The sequence below is a fragment of the Mirounga angustirostris genome, unplaced genomic scaffold (assembly GCF_029215605.1).
Source record: "Mirounga angustirostris isolate CCGP_5_RB_7025 unplaced genomic scaffold, mMirAng1.0.hap1 SCAF_4, whole genome shotgun sequence".
In the NCBI taxonomy this organism is placed as follows: Eukaryota; Metazoa; Chordata; class Mammalia; order Carnivora; family Phocidae; genus Mirounga; species Mirounga angustirostris.
In genome coordinates this window covers 175696712-175709813 of record NW_026991712.1, presented here as the reverse complement: position 1 = coordinate 175709813, position 13102 = coordinate 175696712, and the positions used below count along the sequence as shown (strand labels likewise).

Genomic DNA, 13102 nt, shown 5'->3' with positions numbered 1-13102 from the left:
GTGCCACAGTGGCGCTGTGACAGAGAAGACTGCTCCCGGAGGAGCAGATGGGCTTGCCCTTGCAGATGCCAGCTGGGGACTTCCTCCAGTCTCTGTCCTCCACCGCAAAACCCCACTGTAGTGGCCCCATCTCTCTCCAGTGCCCCGTGTCAAGCCCGCCGCACTGTGCTTTAACAAATGGAACTGAATGATTTTTTGTTTCACATCCGTTTCAGGTGGGAACAGGGAGACCTCTGGGTGAACTTCCTTCCAGATGTGCAGGGAGGGGCCAGCTCCTGGGCAGGTGTGCCAACCCCTACCTGCAGGCCGAGTGCCCTGGGGTGGGGACCATACCAGGCAGCTGTGGGCAGGGCAGTGGGAGGGAGGAGGTGGAGTCTCCTTTTTCTAGGGCAGTGTCACCTGCCTCCAGCCCAGGGGCACTGCCCCTGGACTACCCTGCCAACGCGAGCGGCCGTGCGAAGCTGGGGCCTGTTCCCCGGAGCCTTCAGAGTGACCGTGGACCTTACAAGCCCTATGTTGCTGGACCCCCAGAACGCAGAACATGGCAGATGGGGTGCAGGCCAACCCCAAAGTGTTCAGGAAGAAGGTGCTGGTTAGGTACCCCTCTGGGTGGATGGGCCCAAGTCTCAGGGCCTCTTCTCCCTGGAGAACGTCCAGGTACGTGCCTGCTACCTGGGGATGGAATCCTCCATGGACAGCAGCAGGGATGGGGTTGGGGAACTGGCTCCTAGAGCCCATTTCTCCAGAGAGAAGAGCTCTAAGTCTCTGAGTGATGGTGAGATATGTCACTGCATTTTCAGCACCATAAGGATCATCTAGTCAATCCTCAGGCCCAGAGAGGCCAAAGTATCTACCCGACGTCACACAGCATTTTGGAAGAAGAGCTGGGACTAGAATCTAGGGACCCAGGTCTCTTGGCTCCAAGTGCAAGACCCAGCCAGCAGGTTGGGTCATGTGACTTCCTGGAGTGTGTATGGAAAGGAGGTTGGTTCTGATCTGTGACGGTGGCCCGACCCCATGAGACAGTGAGCTTCCTGTCTTGGAAGATGGTGCAGGAAGGGCATTCCTGCTCAGGGTAAGAAGGAAGGAGGCTCCTAGTGCTTCCCAGCTCTGCCAGCCTGGGGACTGTTCTTTCAGCAGGTGCAGGGCCGGTGGGAGGTTCTCTTCACAGAGCCTGGGGAGGCAGGAACAGATCCCTGAAGGGGCAGCATTGATGGGCCTCTGATGGGGCCTGGGAGGGAGCTGCAGGCCCAGAGCTGCAGGAGAGCGGAAGGGACGGACTCAGGACTTGGATTTTCTCCTCTCTCAGATCTAGCTTGGGTATGAAGTTCTTCACCATGGTCATCCTGGCCGGCAGCGGTGAGTAAAGGCTCTGGGGGGGCTCCTCTTTCTCTCCCGCTCCCACACTTTCTCCTGTGACCTTGGGCACCTAGGTTCTCGAGCCACTGGCTGGGGGCCTGAGCTGCCTCCCTGGGCCGCCACTTCCTTGCTCAGGCCCGGGCGGCCTTCATTGCCTTGGGGCTGTTTGCTCGCCCGGCCAGCCATAAACACACCGAGGGGCGCTTGGCTTGGCATTTACGAGCCTCCAAGGGCGACAGGGCCCAGAGCTGAGCAAGCATCGTAAAACGGTAGTGTTTGCTTAGGGCATCTGGCCGCCCCGGGAAAACCTGGGTGTTTGTGTAGATAGGAGTGTGTGTTTGTGTACATGTGTACATTAGACAAGAGCTGTGGGTTTGTGTGTGGCTGGACGCACGTATATCTCTGTGTGTGGAGGGCTGTCTCAGCACACGTCGGCAAAACGTGCAGGTGTATGTTAATTGGGGCACCTGGATGTGCGTGAGGTGTGTGCGTAGCAGGTGTCTGGGAGCTCACAAGCCGTCGGGGCGGGGAGGGGTCCGGGGGCTCCTTTCCTGGGACTGGTGCTCCCGGGCACCGCGCTGGGGACAGTGAGGCTCCTGACGCAGATCTGACCCCGCACACAGCCAGGTGTCTCGGGGAGCTGGGAGGTGGCCCGAACCCCTCACTGACTTCTCACCCAGCCTGTTACATATCACCCGAACGCAGCCTGGTTTGCGGGAAAGAAAGAGATCCCAGGAACAAAATAAGGTTAGCCCTGTGGCCAGATGTGAGAAAGAGGGGGTTGAATTGGCTGCTGAAGTTGTTCAGAAACCAAGCCCTTGCCTTCTGCCCCCACACCGGCCGGGGACAGCTGCAGCCTGACCGAGCGCAGACTGCGTGTCTTCTGCTGGGAGCGTGAGTGTGGATCGTGTGTGTTGCCTGTTGGAGTGTGTACCGGCGTGCGGCTGAGTGTGTGAGGTGTAGGTGTGAGTGCGGGTGTGTGCACGACTGTGTATGAGAGTGTGCATCTGTGTGGGAGGTGCCTGCGAGTGCATCACGGGTGTGTGCTTGTGAACACATGCGGTGTGTAGAGGGAAGTGCGAGTGTGCATCTCGCATGAGTGTGCTGTGTGGGAGGAGGGTATGCATGGGTGTGTGACCTGTGTGTGTGTCTGGGTGTGAGCTTGCTGAGCAGGACCACGTGGCCACGTGTACGAGGTGTGTACGGGTGAATGTGTGTTTGCGGGTGAGTGTGCACCGGAGCGTGTGCGCGGACGGGAGCCTGAGGAGTGGGTGCCCGTGTGAGTGTGACGGGGTGTGTCTCCCTGCGTGTGAGGGGTGGCGTGCTCGTGTGATCATGCCCACCTTGTGTGGAGCTGCTGGTCAGGGTGCCCTGCGGATGGAAGTCTGCCCCTCCCCCCCAGGATAACACCTGCACAGCCAGACGGTGGGCAGCGGGAGGCCGGGGCTTCAGGCCAGGGAGCCAGGAGGCCAGGACCCCACAGAGGGTGCTCCCTCCTCCCAGCCCGGGCACCTGGCGCCCTGCAGGAGAGCCGCTTTATCCCTAGATTTGGCAATTGATGGCAAAGCGCTTGTGCAACCTGCCCACGGCACCACAGGGCTCACGGAGAAACCTGTTTGCAAACCCGGGGATGTCTGGGCTTGACTCCCAAGGTCCAATTTCAGATCGGACCCCCAAGCTGCTTGGCACGCGCGTCCTCCTCCAGCCGCAGGACGCCAACACGGCGGGGGGAAGGGCTGGGGGAGACAGCTAGCGTCCCCTTTCTCCCTCCCCCCCACCCACAGCCCTCACACCCCTCCTGCAGCTCAGGGATGGGCTCAGGCCCATGGGACGTGGGGTCCTGCCTCTCCCTGCCCCAGACCCCGCTGAGACATGTACCTCACTCGGCACCATCCTGTCCCGGCCCCTTGCCCGTTTCCTTTCTTGTTTGCTCCTTATCTTCTGTAATGACAAAAATCACCAAGCCAATAGACAGGAAGACTCAGGTAGAGCAGGATTCCCCAAATCCCTTAAATGGGGCTAGAGCGGCTCTCCTGCCTTGTGCGGGGTGGTCTCACCCAAGTAAGGACTTAAGCACCAGGCTCTGGATTGACTCAGCAGTGAGCGAGGAGGAGATGCTGAGTCAGCACAGGCCCTGGGGGCCCAGGAGGCGGGGAGCAGGGGAGAGGAGAATCTGTCGGTGGGGTGGACTGGCCTGGCAGGTGCTGCCGCTGAGTTTGCTGGTGTAGGAAGGGGTCATGGTGCTATTGCTTCTGGTGAGACATGGACAAAGGGAAAATGTGTGTGTCTCTGTCTGTCTGTCTTTGCTGAATGACCAGAGCACTGAATTGTCTCTGGATTCATTATAACTGGCACCAGCCCCAGGACAGTGGTAGGGACCCTGAGTCCCTCCTGGGGGCAGAGGAGCCAGACCAAGCTCAGGGCCCAGAATCAAACATTCAGAAGAGCATGTGGCATTTGTGAAGCCCCTTACAGTGGACCGGACACTTGGGATCTCACTGCCTGGGTCCAAATTCTATCCCTACCACTTTTTGATAATGTTCTCGGGCAAGTTACTCAGTGCTCTGGGCCTCAGTCTCCTCATCTATAAAGTGGGGATAATAACAGCACTCAGTGAGCTAATGCATGGGAGGGGCTTAGGACAGCGCCTGGCACAGAGCCCTCAACAAATAGTAACAATAATTACTTTCTAAGGGCCCTAGTGCCTCACGATTTTTTTTTTTAAGATTTCATTTATTTATTTGAGAGAGAGACAGAGAGAATGAGCAGAGCGGGGAGAGGGGCAGAGGGAAAGGGAGAAGCAGACTCCCTGCTGAGCAGGGAGCCCAATGCGACATGGGGCTCTATCCCAGGACCCTGGGATCATGACCTGAGCAGAAGGCAGATGCTGGACGGAGCCCACCCAGGCGCCCCTTCTCACAGCTTTTTATACATTGTTTCCATCCTCCCCCTCTGCTCACCCTCCTTCCCTCCCTCCTCTTTTCCCTGGCCCCGGGGTGTGGGGAGGACAGTCAGTCAGACAGGAAGGGCCATCCACCAGGCAGGACGCTCACAGCACCCCTTGGTTCTCTTGCAGTCCTGCCCGAGGCCTGCAGCAGCCTGCTTAACCTGAAGTCCATGGTGGAAGCCATCACGGGGAGGAGCGCCATCCTGTCCTTCGTGGGTTACGGCTGCTACTGTGGGCTGGGAGGGCACGGGCTGCCCATGGACGAGGTGGACTGGTAGGTCCCCGAGCGCTTGCGCTGCTGTGGTGTTGGGACTGGGAAGGGGGCGGGCAGTGAGGGTCAGACTGGTCTCCGTCTCTGATGGATGGGACAGGACCCTTTCCCCAAAGGATGAGGCTGGTTCAGTGAGTTAGTGACCGGGAGCCTGACCTTGACCCGTGTCCTCCTCAACTGTCTTGGATGCTTTCTACTGTCCTTCTCCAAGTCTTGGGCTTGGAGGCATTTGAACTCGCACTCTCACCAGGAAGGAAACATTGACCTGCCCCAAAACACATGAGAGCAACGAACACGCAGCTCACCCTCAGCAAAAGCAAGGGCTGTGACCCCTCTCACCCCCATCACCCTGGAGGCTCTGATGGAGGGCTGAGCTTACTTTCTGCTCCTATCTCCCCAGAAGCAGCCAGCACCAAGTCTGGTATCATGGGGACCGGGGTGGGGGGAGGCTTGATAAATGCATGTTGACTAACTTCTTTCCTCCACCAGAGGGGATGGGGGTGGCCACACTACATTTGCTTCCTGTCCTTCACCCCCCGCCCCCCAATCCCACTCGCCCCTGCACACAGCCAGGCATGGCCCCTTCATATAGTCAGGCACGCTCCTTTAACAGTGACTGAGCCCTGACCCTCCTTCCCATCCTGACCACATCACCGGACAGCCTGAAGCTTCCTGCCTCCTGCAGCTGCATCAGGGCTCTCAGGGGGAAAGCCAGGAGCCCTGCACATAGAACAGGGAGGCAGGGATCATGCGCAAGAAACTGGGCCACTGGCCGGGCTCTGCCTGGCTGTGTGACCTCAGGAAGGTAACTGCCCCTCTCTGGGCCTCAGTCTGAAGGTCTGATCTGTAAGGAACTGGTACAGATGGTTGAGGTCTCTGCCAGTGAGAGACCAGCCAAGCCTACCTACATGGGCCTGCTATCCTCTACCTGCCCCTAGGTGCTGCCACGCCCATGACTGCTGTTACCAGAAGCTCTTTGACCTGGGCTGTCACCCCTATGTGGACCACTATGAACACGCCATCGAGAATAATACTTCGGTCGTCTGCAGTGAGTTCTCCCCCTGCCGTTTCCCCCTCCCCCATCTAGGAGAAGGGCTTAGATTGCCAGTCCCCCTGACTGCCCTGTCCTGGGGCTGTGCACACGGTTGCCAGATGACATATACAGGATGCCCACTTAAATTTGAGTTTCAGATAAACAACGAAAAATATTTTCACCTAAGTATATCCTAAATATTGCATGGGACAGCCTCATATTAAAAATTAAATGTTAGCATAAAATCAGTTACTAGTAGTATAAAATTAAGAGTTAGTGTAAGTATATCCCATGTAATATCTGGGACATACTTAGACTAAAATATGTACTGTTTTTCTGAAATTCAAATTAGCCAGGCTTCTTGTTTTTTTTTTTTTTTTTTTTAAAGATTTTATTTATTTATTTGAGAGACAGAGAATGAGAGACAGAGAGCACAAGAGGGAAGAGGGTCAAAGGGAGAAGCAGACCCCTTGCTGAGCAGAGAGCCCGATGCGGGACTCGATCCTGGGACTCCAGGATCATGACCTGAGCCGAAGGCAGTCGTTTAACCAACTGAGCCACCCAGGCACCCCCAGGCTTCTTGTTTTTGTTTGTTAAATCTGAGAACCCTAGCTGTGGTCCTCATCCTGATATGCTCTGATCCTCCAAGCCTGAATTAGCAGCCTGATTCCCTGGTCCTTGATTCTTAGGCTTCGCAGGGTTTAGGGAGGGTTCCGATTCAGTGGGTCTGGGTGAGGGCCCAGGAATCTTGTTTTTAACCAGATCCTCTGGTGATGCTGAGACTTTGTGACATGCCGACCTGGGTTCAAACCTGGATTCTGTCAGCATCTCCTGCTGTGTGACCTTAAGCAGGGTCCTTCCCTACCTGGCCCTAGTCTCTCCATGGGCCCATGGAAGTGTTTAGATCAGAGCAGACCTGTTCCGTTCTGGTTCTGTCTTTGGGACCTGGCCAGAAGGTGGCCTCATCCCAGGACTCTGTGTTTCCAGGATTCAAGCTATGGGAACCAGGCCCTGCAGGGTTCCCTCCCTTGCCATGAACTCTCCAGGCCATTTCTCAACTGAGGGATGTGGCGTCCAAGTTAATGGCCCAAGTGTCCCTGCCTTGCCTCCCCTTAGGTAGCAGATGCCTCCTGGCCCAGTCCCATGGGCAGCCCTGGGCTCCCTTTGTCTCCTTGTCTTAACCAGGTTCTTGCTCACTATTCCTCACTAAAAGCTCACAAGCAAGCCCAGCTTTGCAAAGAAACCCTAAGTCTCCTTTTCTCTGGGGAAGAGTCTGGTGGGGAACTGGGCACGTCTGGGGACCCTTGGGAGCCCAGGGCACTGAGGTTCTCATACACTGTTGTTCAAACGTGGAGTGAAGGGGCTGGCTTGGGAGAGGGGATGTCCCCTCATTAAAGCATTTCAAGGATCCCCAAAGGGCGGTGGATTAACCCAAGCCATGGTTTTCACATTGGTTTCTGGGGATTCCTGTGGTCATGGGGGTCGGGGATAGGGGGGTCCCTGAGTGGTCCAGTTGGCCCGGTTAACCCATTTGATAGCTTAAGGGCTTCTCTTTTGGCCATTTGATAAGTTAGCCTCCTGCAAAGAGTCTCATTTAAGAGCAAGGATTCTGCTGATGGAAAGTTTGAGAAGTTTGCAAACCACTGAGCCAGTGAGGGGTTCTCAAAGGGTGTTCCCCGAACCAGCAACATCACCATCACCTAGAAACTTACTAGAAATGCAGATTACCAGGCCCCACCCAGACCTACTGAATCTGAAGCTGTGGGGCTGGAGCCCAGCAGTCTTTGTCTCAACAAACCCCCGGTGGACCCTAGCGCACCCCTAAGGTTAAGAACGGTCAGGGTGGATGATTTCTGGAGGCTCAGAATAGGAGCAGGAGTAACAGTGGCAGCAGTGACTAGGACTTAAGCATTTGCTCATGGGACGCCCTGCGCCAAGCTCTTTAGGAGCCCTTCCTCAGCGGCTCCTTACCACCAGCTCCCTCCAGTGGAGTGGGGGGAAGGGAGTTCTGTGATTCTGTGATGGAAGAGAGGAGGCCCCGGGGTGGGGAGTTCCTGACACCCGAGTGTCTGTCCCAGCTCTGCCTTGGGTTGGCTGGGTGACTTAGGTAAACTCCTTTCTGAGCCTCAGTTTCCCCAACTATAAAGTGGCACATTGGACTTCAGGGCTTCTCTGATTTAAGTGCGCCCAGAGCCACCAGGAGGGCGGTGGACACAGATGACTGGGCCCGCCCCAGAGCTGCTGAGCCGTGGGCCCGGGGTGACCCATCAGGGACGCTCTGCTGCCGCCTCCCACGGGACCACCTTCCAAGGCTCACTAGAACCTCTGCTCTGCACAGGTGAGCTCAACGAGACGGAGTGTGATAAGCAGACATGCGAATGTGACAAGAGCGTGGTTCTGTGTCTTCGGAACCAGGCGTACAACGAGAAGCATCGAAACTATCTCAACATCTACTGTCAGGGTCCCATGCCCAACTGCAGCATCTATGAGCCCCCCCCGGGGGAGGTGGCCCGCAGACACTTCTCCCCCGCTCCCCATACACCTCCCTAGTGCCCTCTGGGGACCAGAAAGATGGAGCAGGGGGAGATGGGGACGAGACCAGGAACCCAGGGGACTGCCTGGCTGCTTCCTCCCTGGAGCCCCCCCCCACTCCCCATGAGATTGGCTCCAGAGGACTCGGGAAGGCCTGGGTCCTGACTGTGGCCCCCAGGCTCATCCAGCCCAACCCCGAGCGTGGCCGTGTCCCGCTGCCCGGGTCCTCGACTTGGCAGGGGCCTCTCCTGAGTGTGGAAGGCAAGGCCTGAGAGAGAAGAGGTGGGGGTCCTCTGAGTGGGGCCCCTGCCCCTGGCCCTCACCTGACTTCCTCAGCCTGACCCTCAAGGTTGGACCCTGGGGCCTTAGAGACCAAGATCCTGAGCTGTGGTCACAGCCCCAGAGCTTGGTGTGTCCTCAGACAGGTTCCCAGACTGACAGCGTGCTGGTCCCAAGGCCTGAGCTCTGGGGCCTCTTGGCTGCTCCTAGGCAATGACCAGGCTGATCCTTGCTTTCTCTCTAGAGCCCCAGGGTGGGTGGGTGGCCCAGAGTCCAGGCCCAGACTTCACAGGATGGCCACAGTGCTTAGCTTCTCAGCCCCCAACTCTGGCCTCAGGGCAGTCTCCAGGGCACTGACAGAACCCACATCCTCAGCGGCACTCCCCTCGGTGCAGGGTGACCAAGACGGGGGCATGAATATGTCCCCCAACACTCACAGTCTTCCCCCGCCTCCCTGCTGAGCTGGCCCTGCAATACTGCACGGCTCTGAGGAGCACCCAAACCCAGGCTCCTGGGACCCTGACAGACGTGGAGGGGACAGGGCCGTTCCCCCCACCCCCCGCAGCAGCTATGCCAGTGGGTAGAAAGACCCCAGACCCCTCTCTCCCTGGTAGGGAGAGGCGAGGTTGCACCCTGGGGTCAGAAGCCCTCTCAATGGGGAGGAGGCCGAGGGCTGGGACTCACCTCCATGAAGGGGGAAACAAAGGCAGGAGGGACCAGGTCCAGGTAGGAGGCTGTGGGGAAGATTCAGGAAGGCAGTGGGCGGGGAGCAACATGCTGACGGAAGGGAGGGGAGAAGGTGGGAGAGATGTGGGACAAGGTGAGGCATCCAGACCAGAGTGGTCTGGGCAGGAGAAGCGGGCTAAAGGAACCTGGGGCGCAGGGCCCCCTTGGGCCCAGGTTCCCATTTGGCCGGGGGCTTGTGGGCAGAGGTGGAGGAGGGTCAGCCTCCGCGGGGCCAGCTTTCTTGACCCTGCACCAGCTCTGCTGTTTCTCCAGGTGCGCCCTCCCCTGTCCCACCTGCCTCACCTCTTGACCTCAAGCTCAGCGGCCTCCAAGAAGCCAGCATGCCCTGCATCACCCCGAGGACCCACTGGCATAGTGCTGTGACCCACCTGGACACTGAGAACGGCCACCAGGAGCTCGGCCCGCCCTGCCAGGACCCTGTAGACCACTGTCCCCAGGGATGGTCAAGAAAGCCAGAGGCTAGAGAGGCATGGGGGTGGGAAGAGAATGTCTACCTCCCAAATAGCAGGACTGGGCAGAACCTTGCCCAGCTGCAGTTTCTAGAACACCAGGCTTGGGGACTGAGGATGAAGCTGTTGGTTGGCGTCGGCCAACCACTGGAGGTGGGGTCTGCAGAAGCCTCCGCCCCTCACCCGTGGGAGCCCAGGGTTCTGGCTGCGCCCCTCTAGCTTGCACAAACCTCCACTCCAGAGAGTCTGGGCCCGTGTGTTGGGACGAGATTCTGCTGCCAAGTCTTGCCTGCCCCACCCCCCGCCTTGCCCCGGCCTGTCCAGGATGCTGCACCCCAGAGACACTCCACAGGACTCAGCGCCCCTTCCTCAATCTAATAAAGGTCTCCTGCCTTGGCTCCCCACTGCTGGTCCTCCTTGGCATGGTACTCACTGGCCGGGCATCAGGGGAGGGCACAGAGCCTCCCTCCAGGGTCCACGGCTCTGGGGAAAGCAGGTTCTCTGACCCCTAGCAGCTGGCCTGGCCTGTCCCCTTCCTGCCCTGGGGCCTGGATGAAGTGGCCTGCTCCAGCAGAGAGGCGAGTGTCAGGAAGGCTGGTGCGTGCCAAGGGCTGGACAAGGACAGTGTTGGGCTGGGGGCTTTCTGGCGTCAATCTCCACCCTGTCCTTTGCTGTTGAACATCTGAGGCCCAGAGAGGGAAAGTAACTTGTCCAGAGTCACTCAGGTTGTCAGTGATGGGGCTGGGTCTGACTCCTTGGGATCCGACTTTTTTTTTAAGATTTATTTTATTTATGTATTTATTTATTTATTAGAGAGAGAGTGGGGTGGGGGAGGAACAGAGAGAGAGAGATAAACAGACTCCAAGCCGAGTGTAGAGCCCAACTCGGTGCTCCATCTCACGACCCTGAGATCATGACCTGAGCTGAAACCAAGAGTCGGACACTTAATTGACTGAGCACCTTCCTTGCATCTTCTTAATGATGACCCGGGCAGCTGGGGACAGTGGGGTCAGCGACTGAAAAATCCAGCAGGGCACCAAGTCCTGGTCCTCGCCCTGGCCCCTTCTTTGATTTAAGTCCCTTCCCTTCCCTGTTGTGATCAGTTTCCCCATGTGCAGAGGGACCAGAGAAGCTGTTTCAGGCATTCCCCAAAGCCCTGTGTTTTCCTGGGCACATCTGGAATGATCTTTGGGGCTCTGCTCTCCCCACCTCAATCTTCAATTGAGCAGCTCTGCTTTTCCTATATTATATACTGAGCATTCACACGAACTACTGTAAGAAGAAAAAGACATTCTTCAGTAACTTTTTTCAAAGCTTGAAAGCCCCTGGACAAGATCATCCATTAGTTCATTCATTCCAATGGACCTATACTGATGGTCATCTATGGACCAGGGGTGATACCTTTGATCAGACACAGACTCTGCCTGAGGAAGCCCATATATGGGGTGCGGGGGGAGACATGTGATAACCTTGCCATATGGTGCCAAGCAGTGTCATGGGGAGCATGGAGAGCATGGAGATTGAAGCTCCAAGTATGTCCTCGGCAGTCCCAGAAGGGCCCCCAAGGGGATAAGGGGTGGAGCTGAGATGGCATGTTTGAGGTCCTTGGAGGTGGAGGAGAGAGGTGAGGGGGTCACAAGTTTTGAGGAAGAGGCCCCTTGCTTCTGTAGTCTGGGGCGGGGAGGTGGTCTCTCCTTCCTCAGGACTCCTTCCAAATTAGGTCTTTTAGGCTAAGGCTTGAGGAAGGGACCACACTAGCCTTGGGCTGGTCCGGCACTGCCATCAACAAAGACTGTCCTTGACCCCACTTTAGTTAAGCTTCTTTGAGACCTTTCTCAACCAGGCCTTGACCTCAGGGTTTCTGTATCCATCTGCCCCATTTTAGCAAGAATCCCATCCCACCCTCAATATCTGATCAAATTCCTTTCCCTCCACCGTTTCCCAGGTGGTTCCTGATCACTCAGGCCTGCTTTCCCCAAGAATCCTGTTAGGTCAGTGTAGTAAGAATCATCCAACCCTCGGGGCACCTGGGTGGCTCAGTCGTTAAGCGTCTGCCTTCGGCTCGGGTCATGATCCCGGGGTCCTGGGATCGAGCCCCGCATCGGGCTCCCTACTCTGCGGGAAGCCTGCTTCTCACTCTCCCACTCCCCCTGCTTGTGTTCCCTCTCTCGCTGTCTCTCTCTCTCTGTCAAATAAAATCTTTTAAAAAAAAGAATCATCCAACCCTCTTAGCGATCTTCCATCCAGCAGCCTCTCTCCCTGGTCCTTGGCTATACACCCCCACCTAAGAAAAGGGAGGATTCGTAATTGTTGTATTCAAAATGGAGAGCCCAGGTCCATATGGGCCCTTGTTGTGATCGTTCTTGAATAAAATTCGTTTTTACCATTGAAATGACTGTACAGCTCTGGTTTTCTAACAGTTGTGGTGTCATGACTCGTGTGAGATCAGATTCATGGTCATCGGACCCCTGGCCATGTCACCCAGGACCCCGAGTGGGCATCCTGAGGCCTTTGTCTTCAGTCCTGACTGATTGATCGGGGATCCATTGTGAGCCCGACTCCTGAGCCAGGGCTCTGGGTAAATGTCCACTGAAGCACAGCAAGGATAGATTTCGGTTCTTAAGGTTCTGAGTACACTCTGTGAAGCTGGATGAGAGTTACAGGCTACTTTGTTGGACAGATACCTGCTGCGCTGGAAGTCTTTCTTCCTGGCCCTTTCTTTTGAGTAGGGATTCACTCCCTGACTCCTGAGGCTGGAATATTTTTCCTGGCTCTTTGGGAAACCTCTCTATTCTATTTGATCCTGCTTCTTCCAAGGAAACTTCTTAGTTGACTGATGCTCCCCACCCCTTCCCGACCCTCTGCTGAATTTGGAACTTCACTGCTTCCTCTAAGACTTCTCCCTTCCCATGTCCCCACCTACCTTCTTTGATCTACCTTTCAGTTCCCTTGTATCCCCTGATATGACCCTTTCAAGCCCCTGCCTCCTGCCTCCCTCTGCCTGCCCATGCCAGCCCTTTGGGCCCTTGAATATTTAGCTCCCTGTCTCCATCAGGTTTTCTCAAGGGACTCAGGGACCCCTGGAAGCACCCACCTAAATCTAAGAAGGAAAATGCTCTTTAGAAACAGATTGGATATTTTACTCACTTAGACGGGCTTTGGAGACATTCAGGCAGCTTCTTGATGTCCCCTCAATCTCTCCCCTAAAATGTATTCCACGGCCTCCTTAAAATTACATATTGGGGTGGGAGGCGCCTGGGTGGTGCAGTCAGTTGAGCCTCTGACTCTGGATTTTGGCTTAGGTCATGATCTCAGGGTCGTGGGATCCAAGCCCCGTGTCAGGCTGTGCACTCAGTGAGGAGTCTGCTTCTCCCTCTCCCTCTGCCCCTCCCCTGCTTGTGCGCTCTCTCTCTCTCAAATAAATCTATAAAATCTTTAAAAAAAATTACATAATGGGGCAACTGAAAAGCTTAAAAGTCTCCTCC

The 13102-nt window shown here is 56.4% G+C and overlaps 1 protein-coding gene across 1 annotated transcript; it reads left to right on the top strand.

Moving 5' to 3' along the window:
• Positions 1–541: 541 nt before the first annotated feature.
• PLA2G2F (phospholipase A2 group IIF) lies at positions 542–8160 on the top strand. Its single transcript, XM_045895497.1, has 5 exons — positions 542–657; positions 1310–1359; positions 4436–4580; positions 5516–5625; positions 7949–8160. The coding sequence occupies exons 1-5, from the start codon at positions 542–544 to the stop codon at positions 8158–8160; spliced, it is 633 nt and encodes a 210-aa protein (XP_045751453.1).
• Positions 8161–13102: the final 4942 nt, after the last annotated feature.

Bases quoted from the DNA above. Each gene is read 5' to 3' on its own strand.
- PLA2G2F (XM_045895497.1), top strand. From the start codon at position 542: ATGGCAGATGGGGTGCAGGCCAACCCCAAAGTGTTCAGGAAGAAGGTG. The intron at 658-1,309 runs GTACGTGCCTGC...CTCCTCTCTCAG, and splicing joins TCTCCCTGGAGAACGTCCAG to ATCTAGCTTGGGTATGAAGT. The intron at 4,581-5,515 runs GTAGGTCCCCGA...ACCTGCCCCTAG, and splicing joins CCCATGGACGAGGTGGACTG to GTGCTGCCACGCCCATGACT.